The sequence below is a fragment of the Pseudopodoces humilis genome, chromosome 4 (assembly GCF_049639895.1).
Source record: "Pseudopodoces humilis isolate 2021_Gansu_Grassland_sample_001 chromosome 4, ASM4963989v1, whole genome shotgun sequence".
In the NCBI taxonomy this organism is placed as follows: domain Eukaryota; kingdom Metazoa; phylum Chordata; class Aves; order Passeriformes; family Paridae; genus Pseudopodoces; species Pseudopodoces humilis.
Genome location: NC_142203.1, coordinates 5,863,241 through 5,886,816, shown reverse-complemented (window position 1 = coordinate 5,886,816; position 23,576 = coordinate 5,863,241). Strand labels below are relative to the sequence as shown.

Here is a 23,576-nt window from a genome sequence, read left to right as displayed (position 1 = left end):
TTCTGACCAAGCCAGCAAAGTTTAAATTCCATGACATTACTTGGCAGCATATGCAAAACAAGTGTAGAAGAAAAGTCTAGTTTTGTAGTATCTGTGCTCTCATGATAAACTGCAATATTACTGGCAGAACCAATCCATATTATTGCTGGGACTTTAACTTAAGCTGGGGATACAAATGGAGGTAAATATCCTGAGAGTCCTAGAGGGAAGGACTTCTAATGGTAACTGCTTCTTGTGAAGAAACACAAGCTTTCCTTTTTCAATAAATTATCAGTGTGTTTCCTGGATCTCAAATTCACTTTTAAAATAAAAATAGCTTTCAAAGGACTTCTCCTAAAGAAAAATTATGACAAATAGCCAATTTTCTGAAATTTTCTTTAAAGCAACCCTGAATTTGTACACATTAGTCATGTCTGTTCATATGTAGTAATATAATTATAAAACAAATATGCACCTTGGCCAGAACTCACATCTAATGATATTAACTATAATTGCATCTATCGGAGAAACTCTCCAGAAGTTAGTATTTAAATTTTTTTATAACCCTGGGTAATATCTCTACACTGGGTTTCCCTGAGAAAGACTTCACAGGAGCTTTCTATCAAATGCCCACTATGCCAAAAACATAGTCAAAAGGAGGCTTCAAGAGCCAAGGTGGAAAGGACTTACCTAATTACTGCTATTTCTTTCCAAAATGTTGAAATTACATTGCTAGAAACAGACAGTGATCTGCACAGTAGGGATGTTGAAAGTCTCACTGCAAAATCTCCCTAAAAATTATGTGTTCATTGTCTGAGGCAGACATTTCTCAGGTGTCTTTACATATTTGGAATAACTGCAAGCCCTAAATATAAACTTTTTTATAGAGCCCATGGGAATGCATGTCTCCTAGTGCCTGGACTAATTTTAACTTACTGTATGTAACCTTGGCCATGCTTTAACTCTTCTTTCTCCCATAAACCTCCTCATTGTTTTCCAACAGAATATTTGAGATTAGAAATAGAGGAACAGGACACTCTTAACAAAACAACAGCCCTCACCACCTTACAAAATTACTAAAGGGCATGAATTCACTCTTTTTACTAATTTCTCATAATAAAATGAAGATGCTAAATGAAGATGCATCATTGTGTATTTTCCTGCTTCACACTTGCAGTATTTTTTCTGGGAAGGTATGTCTGCCAGTAAAATTAAACATGCATTGCAAACAATTTTTCAGAGGACAACATGTCATGTTTCTTAGATGGCAAAATTAAGTCAAAAATAATTGTGCACAAATAAATACTGCCTGAAATTTTAGCTTTTCAGATACACATATAATCCACCATGAGATCCAATATTATGCCCATTCCCATTTCACACACATTGTGACTTGTGTGGCTTGTCATTCTAAAAGAGATATAAAAGGAGGACTATTTTTTATGTTATATTAAATAATAATATTATAATTAATATTATAATATTTATATAATACGTAAAATTTATATATATATGTTGTTGAGTCACACTTGTAACACTAATAATACAAATAATCTTTCCTTAATACATATCACTTTAGACAAATCTAAATTTAACACAGGAGAAATTACAGATAGAGGTTCCAGCATGGTTCTTCACACAGTTTTTGGTCACTGATTGTGTTTGAATAGAGATCTTGAGCTTTAATAGAAAAAGAATAGCAGCTCCAGTAGACAGACAGCTCCTTTCTAATTGATTGCTAGTTCTATTGAACATGCAGGATAAAACATCCACTTCTGAAAAGATCTCTGCTGATGGATGAATGTAGATAAATACTAAATAAAATGAAAATTCTTCACCTCAGATTGAATCATATCCTCCCCTTAAGTAAACATGCATTCATATTAACATTATGTATTTTTGAGATAATATTTTATTTCCCAGATTTTGTGATTTGAGGCTGCCAATAGCCTTTGAAATCTGTAAATCTCCTGATGAAGGTTTTGTCATACTCTACATGTAATCCAAAATCATAAAGTCTTGAGTACTTGATGAAATACTCCCCAGCAAAGAAAATGTTTAGCAGTCTTCAGACTGACTTTAAAGTTTCTTCTTTACATTAACTTCCATATTGCTCCTGCATTATCGATTCAGAATGGTCATTTATTTACAGCTCTTGAAGTGAAATCAGTCAGGCTATTTCTGTTTGGAAATGAATGCATAAAGTGTTAATGATGTCTTCAGTCATCACTTAAAATTAATCACAATGAAGGATTGAAAGAAAGAAGCTCTCAGTGGTCCAGGAAAACTTACACTGAATTATGTACGCTCCCAGCTGTGCTGCAGTGTTGATTGGACAAGGCAAACGGCCCTGTAGAACATCTTGCTTTACCTGCAAGAAAAACTGATACCTAAAACACAGAGACAGAACAAAGTTGTTATTTCAAGTCCAATTAATATTTCAGAATTATCCCATTTGCAATGCACATAGCATGTACCATAACTATGTGACAGTAAATGCCTGAATTCATCTCTAAATGATTTCCCCTATTGACCATGAAGTAACAGATAAGATTAATCCAGTGAAAGAACAGAGGAAAGGGAGCACTCCCCTACTTTTCTAATATGCTTATATTGTGCAGATGAAATTAATTATCTCCCTAGAATGTCATTTCCCTCTTTTGACTTTCACAGAGCAGTCAGGAAGTGGGGAAGAGGACAAGAATCAGAAAAATTGAACAAGAAACTTATCAAAGGGCAAAAGTATAACCTCATCACTGGATCAGTGCAAAGGAGGACCGGGTATTGGATCCTTCCTTACTCAAATATTTCCTCTCCACATACCAGAGTATCAACTACAATGCAGCAGGTAGGTCTGATGGAGCCCATGAAAAAGACAGATGGGTGTGCCATCAGCAGCTAACTGAATCTGTCATAGCACAGGGTACTCTCCTGCCTGGAATAGGGATAGCAGGGGTGAAAATGTAATTTTCAAAGTCATAACCTGTTTCTACACTTGATAAAGCTGAGACCACTTAGAATGAATCAATATGCACAAAGCAGATGGGACAGACAACATAGCAAGCCATTATACAAAGGACCTGCAATTTTGCAACTTCCCATAATGATTTATAAGAAATCCTTGAAACACTATTTGGATATTTTCTGGTTCTATTACAACAGATTCGTGCAGTGTTTCAAATCATTGTAAATTTCTTGCACTGATTTCCTACAACATGTAAAAATACAATTAAGGTAATTTTTTACAGAAAAAAAAAAGGTCTTCCATACAACCACATAGCTTTTCCATTATTCAGTGGTTCAATGTTATCTACATAGAGCCATTCAGCTACTCTGCAAATAATTTATGCTGTGTTAGTACAAGTAATTTATGAAAGCACCTTGGAATGATCTGTAAGTTCAAAGTGCATCTACACTGATTTCAGGGAAGTTTAAAAACTGCAGGTTACATGATAGCTGACTCAGAAAATTTAATGTCCAACCAAATTTTCTAGACTTTATTAGATGAGCTTCTGAATAAAGACATCCATGTCTTTTTGATTAATGATTTCCCCCAGAATGTGTGCTGTGACAGATGTTATAGTAGGAATGTCCATCCTCTAAAAAATGGTTAATGTTCTCTACCTTAGAGGAGCAGGGCATTTGCATAAGAATTTCCTGGGAATATCACTGGGCAACACAAACACAGACACTCAATGTGTCCTCACTCTAAGCAATACCTCAGTTCTGCTTCTAGTTTATGTTCGCAGTCCTACCTAGACAAATCTGCCCTGTATGAACTATGATAATGACCAAGATGATTTGACATCCTCCATGGAGTACACAACATCATCTTTCCAACATAAAATGCATTTCTGATGCACACCCATATTCTGTTAGCATTTCTCCACCTCTACAAAGCAGAGCTTGGCAGGAGAGGATGTTAGAAATATATTTTCCTTGGAGCAGGTACCTATATTTCTGCAGTCGCAAACTAAAGTAGCATCGGAACCTTCAAAATGCGCCTGCATCCTGCACTGTTAATTGCTTAAGTGACTCCTGTAAGGTGAACAATCTCAATTCCCACTGAAGCCGCTGAGCTCCTCACAAAAACAGGCCTTTTGTCCATACCTACAGCTAAAGCAGTCTCATCTTGTATGCTGTCATGTTTGTCATGCATATATTAGAGTGCCTAATTGCAAGTTTTCTCTAACAAGCACATCCAGCAAACACCTCAGTGTTAGCTTTTGCCAACAAGCCAGATTCTCCTGCAAAGCCATTACAAATTTGACAGGTTATCATTATTTGCAGAGAGTAATAATGTAATGACACAGATCATCATAATTTAATAACAACAGAGTTAGCTCTCACATTCATTAAAGTAATAAATACGTACTCCAAAGAAACACATTGATTAACACAAAGCACTTAACACATCACTGGAATTACACAGTTCGGCAGAACATTATTGTTATAAGGAAAAGAGGGCCTTTAATGACTCTTAAGTGGAAGCACCTTTAAAAGTCCCTTCCAACCCAAATTATTCTAAGGAGATGGTGGTGGTGGTGGTGGTGGTGTTATTATTATTATTACTACCACTACTACTACTACTACTATTACTACTACTACTGTTATTTTTCTGAACCAAAAAAAACCAGGCATCCTTCCAAGATTTAAGAGCCAATGGTAATAAGTGCTCACAGATGTTGAAGGCAGTTGACTATTCAATATGTTTCATAGAAGACTAACAATACCATCATATCATTTTCCTAGGCTGTCCCTCTATACCACCCAAGGTGCCAGTTCTGCATGGCCAAACGCTGTCAAGTCATGACCAGAGGCTTCCTAATGCCACTGCAACCTTTCTTGACAGGATTTGCATGCCTAATCAGCAGTGCAGATCACTGGCTGGCCTTGCTACAGGGCAAAGGATGAACTTGTGAAAATTTAGCCCCCTGCCTCCACTCTGCTTCCCAAGAGGCAACCACGATAGGTTTTGTGGCCAAAGTTCCCTTTCCCAGGACACCTGTCTTTCCCTGTGGGCAGGATTTAAAGCTCTACTGGAAAAGTACAAGAAAACAGTAGCAAATTTCCATAGTACACGGGCATCCCATTTCTGCCAGCTTATGCTTTTTTACCTGTCAAGTTACAGTATTTATTATTTTTACCAGGCCAGCCCAGGTCTTGTTATGCTGGACATTTCTATTCCTGTTGTGCCAATATGGAAACAAAAGAATTTCCTCACCCTGGAATAAGAAAAATATTCTACCTGTGCTGCAACCTGTGAGTTAGGAAAATTGAAAACCCTGTATGCATTCTAATGAATCTGCATGTGTCACATTCTTAGGACATCAAAAATATTTTGACATTTGTTAGTGCAAGCCAGCATGCTAAGTTTGTCCATCTACCTACCCAAATTCTCTAATTTCCTTTTGAACCTAAAACTAATTGTCCAAGATATTAAATATATAAAACAAACAGAAAACCCCAAAACTGTGAGAGAGTTCAGATAACGATATGTGTGTCTGTGTGCAAGCATGTGCACATGTTACTGTGTGCATCCTCATACCTTGCAGAGGACAAGCTTAGGTAAAAGAATCAGAAGCATGCAACTCCTCAATTTCCTTCACATATTTTTAGTAAGACCAAAAGTAATCCCCTTGAAAAACAGTTCTGGAATTTAAGCTATGACCAATAAAGAAGAAAATTCCCTGTATTTATATCTGATATCCAAGTAAACTCTAAACTTGGTTATAGCATAGTATAAATACAGCTGTAGCAATGCATTACTGAAAATAAGAAAAAAAACAAATACTCAAAAAAACGCAGATCAAGGCACTTTGATTTTTCATGTGCCGTAGAACATCTTTTCTTCTTGGGCTTCCTAACAGTTGTCACTATGAACCACTAAGAAGTTACTGACAATTTTCTTCCTGCACACCAATGGTCAAGCAAAAACATTCAGATGTTCAAGCGAAAAAACAACAATATGCACCTGGCTGAAATATATTGCTAGCCTGAGATCAACAAACTATGCTTTTATTAAATACTGTACCTTGTTATTTCTTCCTTAAGTTTACATGGATCCTCTGCATAAAATTTAATGCCAAAATACAGAGTGTATGGTGGTCCAGCTGCAGGAAAAAAAATTTGGTGTAAAAGTGAGTTGTCATGAATTGCTAATTGGTATGAATTTGTTGATTACAAAACAGCTACTAAGAAGCCTATCTGAACATTTTATGAAACTTGAAATTTTCAAAAAAAAATGTTACATTTACACAGCAAATCCATACATCTATACTCATTGCACATGAGGGGGAAAAAAGAATTTTATTATTATTTTTTTAATCTTTTAATTATTCACATCTTGTCTGTATACTTTAAATTCTTGCTTATTTTAAATACTTCAATTTAGCTTTCATTGCTAAATTACTATTTCTCCAAGATATTTTTTTGCTGCTTGATTTTGATGTTTAAGTATTTTTTTCCACTGAAGCTTTTTGAAAAATGTAGTTGTGCATGAAATGCAACTCCCTTTAATAACTAATAATGCTGAATACTAATCCCTTCCACACTTCCAAGTATCTTATGGAGCATTTTTAATTATGCACCAATTAGATTTAGAAATATTTGGAAAAAGTTCTTCTAATGTATCTTTTAAAAACATTACTCTCCTGTTATTCAGGTAACTCAGTAGCAAAATTTTTACAGCTATATTTATTTCATGCATTCTCCACATCTACACGTTTTTTTTTTTAAATATCTCTAAATACCATTCTTTAATTGTAATAAATATAACAGATCTACCATCTGCAATATCTGAACACTGACAGTAATAGAAGAAAATCTATTATCTAATCTATTATCAGTAGGAGGCACCACTTTTACTTTAAGAAGCAGAAGGGACTCTAAATTGATTATGGTATGCTAAGCATGATAGAGGCATCACAGCTACTATAAAATTAATTATACAAATTAAAAATAACACCACTTATTAACCTAAAACAAAATTTAAGCACACAGAAGTCTTTGGACAATAATGACACTGTTAAACTATACCATGTGCCATCCATGTGTGAAATTTTGATACAGAAAAGAACTGCAGTTACAAACTTGTTAAGAACTATAAATCTGTTGTGCCTAGAATAGAGATATTGTGCAGACTCGGTAGATGGAACACTTCATCCGTGCCCTTTAAGTTCAAATTAAATACATACTGTTTATCAATTCTTTATGTTCAGCGAGGGTCTTTGCAGGATCCAGCCAGTACTGCGAGACACATAATTATGGAAATTAGTTACTTAACTTTGAAAATTAACACAGAACAATTGGTTATTCATATCACTTAACCTTTTCTTCTCCTTTCCTCATACTGAGCTGACTGGAGGAACTGCACTCTTATCCCTGGAAGAGAGAGCGCTGCTACTTGTGCTAGTGAAAATAAGTATCAGCTGGCATGAGAAAATACATTTTTCTGTTAGTTCTGCGAGTACCACAGGTCTTGAGATCAGCACAGGTGAGATTAAATACTTCAGTGTGGTGGAAAAGAGACAAGAATCTCATCTGCCTTTTCATTTCTCCAGTATTTAGCACTGTGGCCATGGCAAAAACTCGTGCTTAAAATCACCGCACAGCTATTTATTATTTCAAAGGCTGCCAAAATTTTCCTGAGGAATGCAAGAGGTAGGGGTGGGGAGCGGGAGATTTCTAACATTTTATTTGCAAGTCAAAGATGAGTGGAATTTAATGGATAACGCTAAAGCATTTTTCAAGCCGAAGTCAGACAGTAAAGATGAGATCATTTAGAGATCCAAGAATGCCGACACCGCGGCCCTGTGAGCACACCTGGGCACAGCCACACAGAAATGTGTGTGAGACACTTGTTAAATGCTTGTACAGATGGATAAACTGTGTCAGGTAGAGTTACACTACCCAAGCTGACAGGCTGAAGTGCCAAGAGAAATGGAACAAAAAACCAGTGTCTCATTAATCCAATGCACTTGCACAGCACAGTTGCTGACAACAAACCCCAGAGTGGTGAACGCCCAGAAAGCTCCAGCACGCTGCCCTCGCCCTTTTCATCTCCTGGCAAACAGTGTGACACTCCCCAGCGCTCTTCCACCTCTGCCCCCCTGGCACAGGCTTGCAAACAGCTCACCACTGCTGCAGAGAGCTGGAGGACCCAGCACCTCCTCACCCAACTGCAAGAGACCAGTGCTGTGAATCTAAAAGATGTATTTAACATTTACAGAAGAAATAATAATTTTGAATAGTCCTAACCAATCCCGTTACTAAAGGGGCTAGTTTACCAATTGTTCTTTACAAACACATATAGTATTTTTTTTTATTTTTAATTTTTTTTATTTAATAAGACTGATTAAAAGGGTACAATGTTATTGAAGAAAATAATTCCCTTTTAAAATTTAGGTAGAAATTACACACAAAAAAAAATTTAGAAAAAAGAAGTTTTAAAGTACAGCATAAAGAATAAATGGGACCTTTTGTTTTTTGTAATTTACAAGTCTGGCTCCCATACAAGCCAGATATTTAAGTAGCATCCATCCATGTTCCATGCAGTATTTAATACTTAGCTCTTTTAAGTGCCTGCAAGAACTTTACCACAAATCTGGGATCTTAATTTTTTTGTATCTGCCTAGGGTTAAACTTGGGTCAAATTCCATGAACCTCCTTGAAACAAAATATTAACTAGGTTGAAATGTTTGCTGTAGTATCAATCAATGAAGTGCCTGGTGCAGAAAGATCTATCAGCTTCAAACTAAACGCTGGACCATCTTAATTAGATTCTTACAAATCTGTACCTGTCCTGCCACACATGTCAGTTTTTGAACACATTTACAACAGGAAGAAACACAATTTGGAAAAAAAAATATGTCACTTTTCAATTATAATATAAAATTATTGAGATTTTCCCACAACCTAAGACAACACTGAGAACTGGAATTGCTATGTCAGATTTTTTCCTGCAAATGTTCAGCGCAAAGAACCTGTCTGCTGAGTACAGCATGTCCTTATTATATGAGAAATGTAACAATTTTCAGGCATTTCCTAAATACAAGTATGTATTTAATGCCACTATTTTCTTTTTAGAATCTGAATTATATAGATCATAGTTAGCATCGCATTATCAGTGAACTGATCCTGCTGCACTTTCAAAGTTTATTCTTACTACCTGTAATTCACCTGACCATCAGCTTTGTGTTTGTTGTTTTAATCCATTAATATTCTTCTAAAATGTCTTGCTTCTACTGAACATTATCAGGCTCCATTTTCTTTCCACTGGTTATGACATCTAATTTAACACACACAACAATTCTCTTTCCTCCTAGATAATTTAGTATACCATGCTTGGGAATAAGTGTGAAAATCCATAAAAAGAAAAAAATCTGTTCAACAAAATACAAGCTAAGTACAGTTTGACTTTTTTACTAAGATTTTAAGGACAAAATATGATCTACATTATATGATATTAATTCCCTGTATTGCCATGGGTTACCTCCTACCTGCTGTGCTCTTGGGGTTGTGTGCTCAAACAGAGCTTCCTCCTAGCAGGGGAGAAAAACATACCTACATTACAGGGTGGGGGCATGGTGCAATATGAATTAATATCATGATGTCTTTCTTGTATTTCTCCTCTTAGAGCCCTAGGACGGTATCAGTATGTGGTACATTCTGATTATAACAGCTCAGATTCACAATATCGGGTAAGAGAATAAGAATATTTACATCACAGCCAATTTTTTGTATTTTTGTATTTTATGTATGTAGCATGATTCTTTTGGCATTTCACAAGGGAACTTCAGAAGTACCCTTTCCCTCATCAAATTCTGCTCAGATTTTCCTGACCTATCATGTATTTAAATTGCTATCTCTGCTCTTTCTGTACCTTGAGAAAACACTGACTCTTCCAGACTAGTAACCAGCTTGGCTATCCTACACACCCCTAGCAAAGCCATAAAGGCAGTAGCAAAGGGACTGTAGTGAGTGTGGCTCGCAAGTTGAGGGAGCTGATCCTGCTCAGCCCTAGTGAGGCCACATCTGGAAAACTTTGTCCAGTTCTGGGCTCCTTAGTGCAAGAGAGACAAGGAGCTACTGGATAGGGTCACAGAGATGATGAGGGGTCTGGAGCATTTCTTTTATGAGGATGGTGAGAGCTGGACCTGTTAAGTCAGGAGAAGAGAAGACTGAGAGGTGATCTCATTAATGCAAATAAATATCTCCAAGATAGCCAAGAGGATGGTGCCAGACTGTTTTTAGTGATGCAAAGTGACAGGACGAGGAGCAATGGCCATAAACTAAAATACATGAAGTTCCACCTCAATGTGAGGAAGAACTTCTTTCCATAGAGGGTGGCAGAGCACGGGAACAGCTGGCCAGGGAGAGAGTGCAGTTTCCCACTCTGGAGGCATCCCAAGACCACCTGGATGTGTTTCTGTGTCACTTGCTCCAGGTGACTCTGCCTTGGCAGGGGGGTTGCACTGCGTGATTTCCAGAGATCCCTTACAACCCTAATGAGTCTGTGATTCTGGACAGAGTTTCCTACGTCACCCTCAGCTTCTGCTACACATATTTTGGTGATTGTGTCTCACCTGAAAATAGTAGATGGGGGGCAAAGTCCTGGGAGATGAGGCAGAAGACACAAATACCCTCTCCAGGAAGACCCAGCTGTCTATCCAACATTGAGGACAGTATCTGGTATCAATTTACACTGTGCCAGCACTCCCTGCAGTAATGCAAAAGGCTCAGGTGAAGGTTACATGATGAAGAACAGTAAGGGATTTGAGGACATTCAAACAAAATTGGTCTTTCTTTTAAAGAATTTGTACCACAAAGAAAGGTACTCAAAGACCACATGAGAAGAAGCACCATGTAGTTTGTCAACAGAGGCACCAAGGGAGAGCACTCCTGACAACACACTGCATTAGCTGAACTCATCGGTTCACTGGGGTGTGGTTTCATATCATGGAATTTTTAATTCATTATTGAATCTTGTATTTTAACTAATTATGAGAAGATTAATTTTGTTGCTCCTTTGGAGACCTGCCTTGCTCAGAGCACTAAGTAGATATAAGTAATTCTACTCTGACAACAACTTGTAATCTTCCAGAGCTTGATTTTTCCATTTGAATACTGTCCTTTTCCTGTGTAGAGTTTGGGGAAAGCTGCAATGTCAGTAAAACAAAATCTGTGTAATGTGACCAAATTACCACCCTAGAGACAGGGTCATCCAATTTATGCTTTATCCTACTGCTCATGTTCCCTGCCAGTGCTACTCAGTTCTGTCAATCTGTTTGCTGCATCCAGTGCTTCTCACAGGCTGATTAATTTCCTGGCTGTTCAGGAAGAGACCATTTTAATGCTACACATTCATATACACTACATAGCACAGTGAAACCTTGTTCACTCATTAGAGCCCTCCTAGCAGTACTAAAATAATTATGATACCACCCACATAAGAGGTAGCTTACCAACACAGCCCTTAAAAGACCACCTGGAAGTGCTGAGGCATGCAAGAGTGATGGGAAAAATAAATAAATAAGCCCTTTCAAACCCTTAATAAGAAAAATGTTTCTTTTGGGACTGGTTTAAGTTCTTTAAAATATATTGCCTTGTCTACTTTGCTACTTTATTCATCATTCAGTTAAATATACAGTGTGACAAAAAAACCCTGACAGTACAAATAATAAAACTTTCCCCACAATAAGCAATATATTAATAGGTAGCCCAACCCCCAAAACCACTTTTCTCCTTCTGAGACTAACTCAGGACCATGATTTTAAAACTAGTAGCAAGGTAACCTTTTTTCCTCTTCCCTTAGGAAATCTACTGTGGTCGACACAAAAAATATCCAATACAAAATTCAGATCTAGGCTTCTTGCCAGCCATTACAGGACTAATTCCCACAACAGCCCAGAGAGTTTTAGCCACAGACAGCCTGCAACTAAATATATGCTTAGAGCTAAAACACAAGGTGTTTGTTGTGTGAAAACTTTCCATTATACTGACCATTCTTAAGAGCTTACAAGATTTCACTAAAAATAGCAAGCTAGCAGCATAAAACCACACATCATAAAACACATAAAACTACACACAGTAGCACTGTTTGGCTCATTTATGAACTTTCCAGGTGAAGGAACTTCAACTTTTCATTATCTTTACACAGACAAACAACACAAGCAGGCCTTTTCACAATTGTTTGTCACAAAAGGGCCCAGATGCAAAGGCAGCAGCACACACGAGGCCAATCACTGTGGAAGCACCTACATGGCAGGGCAGGAGCACCTCATGGGCTTGCACACAGCTGAGGTCCCATACCCACCTGACAAAGGCCAGTGCTGGTGCAAAAGCAGGCAAATGGCAGAAGTGGAATAAACACCTTCCTAATCCATGGTAAAATCAAGAATCACGGTGGCTTCCTGACATTGGGCTGGCCAGAGGATAAAGCGTAAAGCCATCATTAAATTTGCACCACTGGAGCACGACATGAGAGAAAAAGCAGAACAAAAGGATGTGCCCTAAAAAGTGCTTTTATGTGTCCCTTTCGCAATAGAGGTGCAACCCCCTTTAATATTCATATTTTCATATACACCACTAAATATACCCTGTGTACGCTTCTGGAAATATTCCCAGAAATAGCCATTTCTATTTTATTTGCAACCACAGCAAAAAAGAAAACTCTTCTGAGAGCAAAAAATACCTACCTGCACTTCATTCATACCTCAAATTCCTCAGGAAATCAAAATCACTGTTTTTAATAGTCTACCTTTAGTTTACAGCTGAATCTGGCTTTCATCTTCATGGAATTGAATGGTTAGAAGCTTATCAAGAAACTAAATTCATCAATTTCTGGACTACAGCACAGAAATTTAAAATACAGGAAGTGGGGCAGTCTGTAGCTCTCAGTAGCAATCAGTAATCTTCTGCTTAATACAGGTCTAAATTCAGTCTTTATATGATCAACTTCTGGTTAACAGAAGATAATTGCCAAATATTTAGCCAATTCAGTAAGTTATTTCTATATATAAATGAAACAGGATCTATGTTATCATCACAAACACTGGCTTCCAAACTGTAATGGCTTGACTTAATTTAACCATAGGCAAGGCACTATTCCCTTCATAATTTCAAGGTAGTATGAAGACCATCCTGTGAATACAGCACTGGTTCCTGTTGCTGGGTACTCCCTGCTCCTTACCTCTGCCTGCAGCAATCCTGCACCAGCCTTTGGCGGGGCAGACAGTGCTGCTCCAAGACACTGCCTGCTTTGGCTGAAACATCTCAGCCCAGCTGAAACATTTCCTTATCTGCTTAGGACAGTAATGTCCCAGCAGAAAAAGCCTCAGATGTGGGGTGAGTCCCTGTCAAGGAGGCTCTGGAGACCATGTGCCCGGGGGCACAGAGATGGTTCAGGCAGAGTGAAAATGGCACTGCCCAACACACCCTGAAACAAGCGTTCAGCCAGCGTGGCAGTAAGTGAGGCAGGCAGTGATGCACCCAGGGATGCTGCTTCCCAGGCACTGCAGGGCCAAGTGAGGCTGAGCAGCACAGAGCACCAGGCACTGCCTTCAGGGCACAGTGTTAAAGAGGAAAAAAATATCAATCCTACTTTCACAAGGTAAGTGTTTACTATCTGTACTTTCTTAATTTAGTTTCCAACAACATTCAGCATTTGATTCCATTCCTATCTAAGATGTTAACGGCTATTCCAAGACTTTATTGCAAACAAAAGAAATTATTACTGCAAACCTGAGCCAGGAAACAGTGAAAGTTAGGGGAAGTATGACAATCTAATGCTTTACAGGCAAACAGCACAACAGGGTAAAATTTATATGTGGCAAATCCAATCTGCTGTGTTTTTACTCACCGTTTGATGACTTCGGTCACAGTAACGCAGTCCAAAGTAATCTATTTCCACCAGGTTTAAGTGGCGAAATACGTAGCCCAGGACAACCGACCCTTTCGTTGACTTCTGTGGGAAAGAATTTACAGAGCCTATTCACAAAGATGCTCTGCCTTTGTCAGTTATGTGCAGTGGCATTCATGCATTCAACCAGCTTTGTCTACTAAAAAAAAAAAAAAAAAATGGGCAGTTCCCAGTGCCTTTTAACAAAAATTTCAGCAGTACAGATGAAAATATTTTACATGTTTAAGAAATAACTCTGTAAAATACTGTTAGGAAGGTAGTAGTTACACAATGCCAAAAGAAAAACAAACAAAAAAACCCCCCACAGTTCTGGTGAACACAGCATTTTTCAAATCCCATTCACCCTTCCAGTACAGACCTGTCACTCAAATTCTGACAATGGAGATCAAGAGGCAAAACTGCCCTTAAGACCTAAATTGTACATCATTAACTTCTCTGTTACTAATCTTTGTAAAGAAGGTTAGGTTTTATTTGTTTTCTTGTAAAAAAATTTTTGATAGTAGAAGGGGGAGCAGTCCAACACCCTGAATTTAAATAGCACTTCATTAAGTGTGTACAGCAGTATATGCAAACAATGCTGGGGACAATATTGCAGCAACATTGTGCTGTTGAGAATGGTCTATAAAAAGCTCACTTCCACCTGAATGCCTTGTATTTGTTGGTTTGCCTGGCAGCCAACAACAAAAGAGGAAGATGGAGAATAATTACACAGAATGATCCCCCCGCTCAGAATCAATTAGAGCCTTTGATGATTACAGTCCTAAATTCCATAAGAAAATATGGTCATATCTCATAATTAGGTTTTGCTTAACTGCTTCATATTTTATAAACTACTAGAATGTAGTAAAATCACCACAGAGAAAAGAAACAGAAAGTAGAAGCTGTGAGATATTGTTCGTGGAATTTAACTTTCTAACCTATGAACAGATAATTCCAAAATTAAAATAATACTGATTAAAAAGTTCTTTAACTTAGTTCTGCTAGTGTAGTATCAATCACATCACAACAGTTAAGATCTATTTTTTTTTCAGCAGGTGCATTTGATCAGGATTAATATCTAATCCCATGAGCAGAGGCAATACAACAATTTCAGGAGGCCACTCACACGCTAAGCAAGCCATGACAAGGTAAACATCTCTTGTAGGCTGGAAATTGTATATCCATGCTATTCACCAGATTTACTATATATTTGCTTAAAGCAGGAGATGTACTTGAAAGGTTCTCTTTTGTCTAAATCCATCAGGCTGGTTGTTTACATCAAGCAACTTCAATTACATACTCCTTCAACGTGTACAGTGAGCCTTAATCATCAGCCACAAAACAGAGGGAAATCTGGGGGGAAACATAATTAAGGTAGGCAGAAATTCACTAAATCTCAATTCATCAAGTTAGATAAACCAGAGCAAAACAGTGATTTTATCATCTGTTTCATCAACAAGAAGCTGAACTCAGGTTGTGAGAACAAAGCAAGACAAGCTGTAGAGTGACTACCAGGAGCAGTGCAGAAAAAAGATGGAACAAAACAAAACACACCTTAAGAAAATACTAAAAATAAAGGTTTGATTACTAGACAATAGGGGTTTAAGACTGAAGTAGTAATTGTCCTTATTAGTTTTATTTTAAAATCAGTTGTCATTCAAAAGAAGCACAGGAGACATCCCACTAAAATGGACATTGTTATCTCATCATTCATATACTGGACTCGATGATCCTGATGAGCCCCTTCTAACTGGACTGTTGAATGATTCTGTGTCTTTTAAGGAAAATTACCTTCAGCATTGTTAGCTATTTCCATCATCATTTAAACAGTACAAAAATGTCTTGGGAACCTAGGACAAGCATCTCTAGAAGCAGACACAAGAAAAGTTCAAAATAAACAAGCATCCCTGACTGGCCCATGCAGATAAATGATTGCAACCCTTCCAGTTGGGCACTAAACATTCAGAGAACAGTTCAGACTAAAGGATCTGCTACTCAGAGTCGATGGTTTTTGACACCATTAACCACAGTGGGGTCAGTAAACCCTTGCAGAAGGTATAAAGAGGGTTACCTGCACCATGGCTCACAGGACATATCGAGTGGTGCTCACCCAAGCCTTGCTCAGTTTCTATGATTGTGTGAAGTTCAAATCTGTTTGCTTTCAGTGAGCTTTCCACTCCTTGCCTGATCAGCACCATTATTCACAGCATCAGCTGGTTTTCTAAGCAGCACTGAGAAATACTGATTGAGCCACCAAGATGAAGCTGTCAATTTCCCATTTCACCTTACAATAATAGAACACAACCCTGGGAGTAATCAAAGAAGCTTAAGCCTTACTGAAGCTCAACTTAGATGACTCTGCACCAGTTTAGAATACAACTGCCCTTCTTGGCTGGAAGTCTGCTTCATTCAGTTGAGGACCGCACATGTAGTTTTTGGGACAGCTTTCCTTCCATGGACCCTAAAGCTGGCACGCTACCCCCAGGAAACACACAGATTTCAGACATGGTTTGCTTAAAATTAAAGCCTCTTTCCTTTCAAATATAAAATGCTTTTTAACTGCTTTTTACTTAGAGAAAACATAAATGCCTGTTAATTTTTTCTCTTTTGATGCACCTCTATTAAAACTTCAATAATTGCAGGTCCTGCAGAAACAGGTGGTCTGGCTGTGAGGAAAGGTTGAGCAAACCCATCCAGCTTACAATGGCTGGGGGCTCTCCACCTCTGCAGCAGCTCAGTGCTTTGGTCACCCTCAATCAAAACAAACTGCACGTTGTAGTCTCCACAGCCCTCTTTGCCAGTTCTTTTCACATCTTTCAGCAAAGCCTGCCCAACACAAAGAAGTGCTTTGCAAGGGAACAGCCAGGATGTGCGCCAGGACATATCCTCACACACTTCAAACCTCACCTTCCTTAACCTTGTATTTTCCCAGTGCTGGTGAGTACTGCCCAGGTAAAACACTGACCCTTGGTGAAACCACTGCAGACTCATTTTCAAATGAAGTTCTCATTTTTAGCCACATGATTTCAGGGTTTTATGCAAGTAATTTACATCTTCAAGTTGAGTCAAGAAAGTAGTTTTGCTGATGAATCCCTCAGTAGGTACTTCTCAGTTCTGAAACACATTTTTACCTCATTTGCTCAAAGTTTTGCAAACTAAGATAAACCAGCTTATTTCCCCTGATAAAATTACAGCAAAATTCAGCAAAGCTGGAAACCAAAACTATCAAAGACATTAACAGGATTACATTCACATCACATGGCATTGCAAAAATTACATAATCTGCCTTGCATTAAGCTCAGACTTGCGAAAGGCTTGCATTCTTAGGGGTAAACCCAAGTACATTTGAAAATACCATCAGCAACTCTTTAAGGAGAGAACAAATAATTGTTTCAATGAGTCATAACATCTTGCTTTACATGTTAGCACTGTGGCTTCGTAAACCAGAAAGGCAGGTTTATACTGGCTGAAGAAAATGACAGCCAGAACATTCAGAAGGCTGATTTAACTGTAGTTTTCTTAATCAAATTGAAATTATTCTTTTAAAAGCAGTACATACAGTACTGTGTTTTAACATATTCCTATTACTTTATATTTAGGCACTAAAAATTCCTATCTTTCACACAACTCACTGCTTTTTAGCTCCAGTGAAGTTTTTCTTGTTGGGTATTTTTTAATCTTCTCTCTCATGTTGTACAGAGCAGTGGAGGCCACATGAGAATTATTACTGTCATTAACTGAATTTAAAGACAAAATCTCTGCCCCAGTAGGATCCTAGTCCCTCTATTGAAGGAAAAGTGCTATAGGTAGTGAAGCCTCTTGTTATTAAGATAAAGCATTGTCTCTTTTAGACCAAGCAGACATTATGATGCTTTTCTCCTGAAAACAATGCAATCCACACACTCTACCTCTCGCAACCTGAAAAAAGCTAAGGAAGCTGCAGAAGAATCCATGAGCCTTTGCTCAGAAAAAGGGCTTAGAACTTAGGTTAAACATAACCTTTGCCTTTTGAGGTGCCCATCAGAGAATCGTCCCTTATGCAGCACACTTGGAGACCAAATTGCAGTATTTGCCCTAGGTAAAGGTTACTAAGGAGAGATCAGAATTATGCACAAAGACAGCACATAATCATGTGTGAGGGTGAGCAGACACAGAGTAGAAATAGGTGTCTACAAACAGCATTTTCTCACTTTTCTTTCTGGCCTATTCTTCCTCCTTACCTCAAGCTCAGAAAAGACTAGACACCACTGCAGTTTTCCATCCCCTTCCCCTGACAAAAGCATCAAGGCATGAAGCTCTGAAACCAAATTCTTGGTTTTTAATAGTGAAGACTAAGGACCCCTTTTCCCCAAGGCAGTGTGCCACCCAGGCTTCAGTTTGCATACCACATGTTCAAGTAGAGAAAAGTGTTTAAATTAAAAATGTTTAACATTTACAAATATTCACCCAGACAAAACAGTTTAATCTTAATTTCCAGAATGCATGTCCAAACAGAGAAGAATTTACATTAGCGTTACTTTATACGTGCAAGGCATTCCCCAGCACAATCACGTAACAGAAGTAAATACTTTCAGAAACTGAGAATTTAACAAATACAAATGAAACATCACAACAAAACTTCCCTAAGTATACATCATTAAAATGAACCATCCAAAATGTACTAATCCATCCCTGCCTGTCTGCCTGTATTTCACTGGCAGCAGACATGCCAACATGTTTTCAGATGTTTCTGTTTGAGAACTCCTTGGATTTATGGACACAGGCACTCCTTATCACTGTTCCCAAGAACTTGACACAGTGTCTGACCTGCCTGGATGTAACAGATGACACTGAATTCTCAGTGCTGTATATTAAGATACCTGTAGACCAGTTTAGCTTTCACTATGGTCAATCCATTGCATTCCAGTCAGAAATCACTAATCTAGAAAAACTATCTGAAGATGCACCATGTTTTTCTGGGTTTGCAATTATTGTATCTCTCACAAATTTATCTGCTCAGGGGCAAACTCCTTGAAAGAGGGATACATTCCTAGGAGCATGGGCTCCAGCCAGTTAAACATCCCCCCTTGTAACTACTGGCTGCAGTACACTTTGAGGCACAGTCTCAGATAGATGTAAATTAATTTACTTGACTCTAAAACACAGAAGAAAAGAAGTTAAAGAAATGATACTTTAAAAATGTTTGGCTTATGGGAAATTACTTCAGTTCAGTGGTGTCCTTATTGAGAAGATGTAAGCAAGAATATTTGTATTTATATACCTGGTATAGCAATGCAATTTAGACCTGCACACACATTAAAAGGAACGCTCCAAGCAGGCAGCAAAGCCCAATGAAGAAAAAAAAAAGACAAGCAGACAAAGCAAATAAGTAATGGGAAGACTACTAAATTTTGGAAACGTAACTAAACATTTACTAGTACTTTAAAATTGATCTCTCCTCTGCAACGAATGATATTTTACAAAATGGCAGCAGCTGGTTCTGTTTAGGGGAATTCTAGACATATAAAATGTATTTTAAAATCTATTCACTAATCTATCCCTTGATATTAACATTATCCAGTTCATTAGCATCTACATTCACCATATGACAGCTGAATTAAGCTACCAACAATAATGCATTTCAAATTCTCACAGAAAAGAGCTTTTCTGAAGAACTGAATACCAATGAACATTTCTGTCATTCTCATATACTCTGAATAATTTTACACCTAAGAAAGGAACTATGACAATAATAATGAAATTTAAAAATAGAGAATACAACCATTCATTGGGAATGGTGAAGATGTAGGTTACTATTTATTTTATTTTTTTTTTTACTTTTTGAAACTGCTTTTCACTCACAGCTGTGTGACCTGGTGTACCTTCTTGTCAGGTGAGGGCCCTTTACTCTGGGAAGTGAGCAGCTCCATAGTAGAGCAGTTGGTGCAAGTGTTACCCTGGCAGAGAAAGGATGCTGTACTTACTCTCAACACATTAATTCTAAATAAAGTAGGCATCCCCTATTTTCTAGATGATTTTCATTACATGGTTTCTGCACTTTTTTTCCAGTCCTTTAAGTATTTCTTAAAACCTTTCTCATATAAACTTGTTGCAATTTTAAAAGTCTGGTTTTGCTGCTGCTTATTTTGGCATTCTTGATTTGCATTTTGTCCTTTTCAGTTATTTTGCCTTATTTCTTTTTTCTTTTGTCTCCCTTTACTTCTTATGTTTTATTATGGTAATATTTCTCATGTTAGTTCTGTCAATGCACATAAAAAATATCAATTGAGGAATAAATGCATAGCTATAATCTTATTTGTATCAGTTATTCTAGTCCTAGTATGTTTGGTTCTATTCCTCCTATTTGTGATTTTGTGATTTCTGCCTTTGTGCCAAATGGAGGCATTTGAGGTACCAAAGCCTCATCCTGTTTTCTTTTCCTATGGTCATCCACTTAAATACCTATTTTAAATTAGTTGTTGCATACATTTTCATGGAGCACATTAAACTGATTATGCACAGCAGTTTCAGAGCACAGGCACTTAAAATTTAAATATGTCAATTGCTTTGACTGTGCAAGACTGACAAGGGAGAGTGTCAGTAAAGAGTTGAACTCTAAAAGGCTTTCAGAAAGAGAAATGTTACAAATTAAAGACTAGACATTCTGTCAAACTGCTCAGGGATTTTACTATAAGTGCAACTGTTAAAGAAGTAAGAAAGTTATATTCTGGTTATAAGAAGTTAGCTCAAACTATTAGCTGGCAGAATGGTTAGAAGGTTTTTGGTGTTAGCTTGGGAAGTTTTTTAGGAGCAAGAAGAATGGGAAGGAGAAAAGGTCAGCGTACATCTTGCCAATCCTTTATTTTGCTATTTTTTCATTCAGAATTAATAGCTATACTGTCAGAGCTGAGCATACCTGCAGAAGCTTTTTTATACAGAGCTCCACTAGACTGAGCAAAAAAACTATCACAGTATTGTCTCAGTACAGCTGGCCTGGACTGGAAAGGTAAATCTGACCACAACACAAATCCAACTCAGCTAGCCTAGTTCATGTCTGAAAATGTCCCCAAATAAGTTACAGGGGAGCCCCAACCATCCCTATTCCAGATTAGCAGGAAGTACATCACTGGCCAGAGATCTGGGCAGAAAGAGATGCCAACCAATTAACTAAGCCTGGGAATTTCCAATCGAGTACATAAATGAGCTCTGAACAGTAAATGAGGATGTTTTGTCTGACGAGCATCTGGATCTTCAGTCGTGGATTTCATCTCCCCACCCATGGGGAGCATGTAACACAAAACAAACGACCATCTCATGCTTTCTCTCCCTCAACAAAGCTCAGATTTGGTGCCCTGCTTACCACCTGCTCTCAGGCTTGCTAACCTCTTTGCCTTCAAGTCGTCTCTGTTCTTAGGATAATTATTTCTGCTGCTCTCTGACTTTTACCTGTCATCCCCCGTTTTTCTTCCCCCTCCTTTAGTCTCTATTTCTCGAAGTCTTGTTAATGCTCTGCTCATGAAGTCAGCAACTTTTGATGGTAATTCTCAAGTAAATTCTCAATTTTTTTTAAAACCCTTTCTTTCTAAATCCCCATGTTCAAGAGTAAGGGCTACAACATACAGCACATAGGGGCTTAAATCTTCAAGTCAATTCACAGCTTAGAAACCTCTATCAAGCTCAGTTAATTTTTTTTAATAATTTCTTATATTCTCCTTCTTCCAAAACAATGGTGCTAGCATGTTTTTATCATCTGATTCCATTAATTGAACTGTGTCATGATCAGTCAAGAAATATTACAAGAGAAAAAGTTACAAGAAAAACAGTGGAACCTTCTCAGATTCAAAACTAATGGAAAAGACAAAGAGGATGTAATTCTTGAAAGGACAGAGACACCTTTTCTCTGGCATGGGTGAGTCAGGGAAGAAAGAGAGGGAGAAGTACAAAACAAAAATAGTATCCTTCTCCATTCAACAAGCCTTTCAAAGCACACAGATGTTTGGAACTTTCCTCTTCCACCACAAACCCCAGGGAGTCCTACCCCACCAGAGAGCTGCTCACATCCCAAAAAGCTTTTCCCAAACACCTGATAATTTTTAATATTTAGAAGTTTTCTTTCCAGTTTGATGAAGGTCAATTTCTCATTTGGACTGACACCACCAAGTTACTTACTTCTGCAGTGGTGACAGACAGAAGGTAAAGGAATATGTATATTATCCTGGAAAATGTACATACAGTTTCTATGCATCTTTGATAATTTCATGGCCATGGTGCTTCTGAGAAAACTGATTTCATTCTACTGGAAACTTAATTCTCATTTATATTTCTCATAATAAAACTCTTGACTTTCATATTTTTTAAAAAATTGGAGATTGACATTTTTAAAAACTCCTTCATTTTTTGTTTAATAGACATTTCTTATTAGAGCAATGGAGGCTACACTGTAAGTATTTTTGTTCTAAAAATAGTTTTCCAGATATTCTCATTAACAAACACACACACAAAAAGAGCAGTCAACATGTTTGCACCAGGACAAGAATAAGTTACCCATTAGCAGACCATAATAGCTGCTAATGGGGAACTCTATACACCTGCATTCTCTCCTTCCCCTTCTAGAATTTCTGTCTGTCCTGAAGAGATGCTATCCTGTGCCACACACTGCATGGGCTCATGTTACCATTTTACTGGTGCTGGGCTGCATTCAACTTCAACGGGCTTGACTGGGAAAAAAATAACCAACAAAACAAAACCAACATAAAAGCCCCTGCATGGGAAAGGAAGGACACTCACGGAGCCGAGGCAGCAGAGGGGCATGAGAAGGAGGTATCCATCACAGCTCCCAGCTCTTGTAACCCTCTGCTAGTGCTGCCTGGCCCCTCACACTCACACTCACAGTCAGAGTGCCTCATTCAGCTGCCAATCAATTCCCGAATCGCTGCAGATTCCAGCCCTGCATATTCAGATACAACAGAATCCAAACCAGTTTTTTTTTTTGCTTTTTTTTTTGTTGTTCTCTTGTAGAATGATACACCTGCACATAAATAAACTCAGAACGCAAGTGTTAAGTTGAAATAGCAACACACGTAATTTAAATTTAAGGCATCGACAGAAGCTGCAAACCATTAATTCACTCCTTTGTGCGTGTGTGTCCGTGTCATCAGCAGTTGTTTCCCTTCCCCCCGCAGCTCACACAGGACTATCGCTGTCTCCTGCCTGGCATCACTGCTCATCCCTGCCTGCCACTGCTCTGCTCCTTAATTAGATCTACCCATGGCGTAACCTAGGGGCTTTTGTGTGCTTTCCCGAGCCACTTCCCAGCTCCCTGCCCTTTCCCACACGCTGCCTCATTCCAGAGAGCACTGACAGCATCCTCCATGCTCACACCCCCTTGTCACAGACACTGCTGCTTCCCCCAGCCAGACATCCTAAGTGTCTCCTGTGAACCGCACTCAATCCTCCCTCCACTACCCTGACCCACCTCCAATCTGTTTCTTCATTCTCCCCTGCCGACTTTGCCCTTGTTCCCAGGTGAATCAAGACAGGAAATTTCTCCATACTCCCGTGTTGTGGGACAGGTAAAAGCAGAGACGTTTGACGGCTCCAAATGCAAGAAAATTGTTTTCAGTTTTGGTGCCCAGACTCAGACATCAGAAACACGGGACCTGATAGGGCCAGTGTGAGACAGCGTTCTAACAGGACTTCACTGATAAAGTCTAAGGAA

General features: G+C 38.3%; 1 protein-coding gene across 3 annotated transcripts in view; it reads right to left on the bottom strand.

The window, feature by feature from the left end:
• Window positions 1-23,576, bottom strand: part of EPB41L4A (erythrocyte membrane protein band 4.1 like 4A) — a 121,221-nt gene that overhangs the window by 56,642 nt on the left and 41,003 nt on the right. For all 3 annotated transcript variants that reach the window (XM_088054483.1, XM_088054484.1, XM_014258739.2), the window contains exons 2-5: window positions 13,841-13,945; window positions 7,176-7,227; window positions 6,014-6,092; window positions 2,272-2,369 (exon numbers count right to left, since the gene is read on the bottom strand). In XM_088054483.1, coding sequence (XP_087910609.1) covers window positions 2,272-2,369; window positions 6,014-6,092; window positions 7,176-7,227; window positions 13,841-13,945 — 334 coding nt within the window. The remainder of the gene's footprint in view (window positions 1-2,271; window positions 2,370-6,013; window positions 6,093-7,175; window positions 7,228-13,840; window positions 13,946-23,576) is intronic.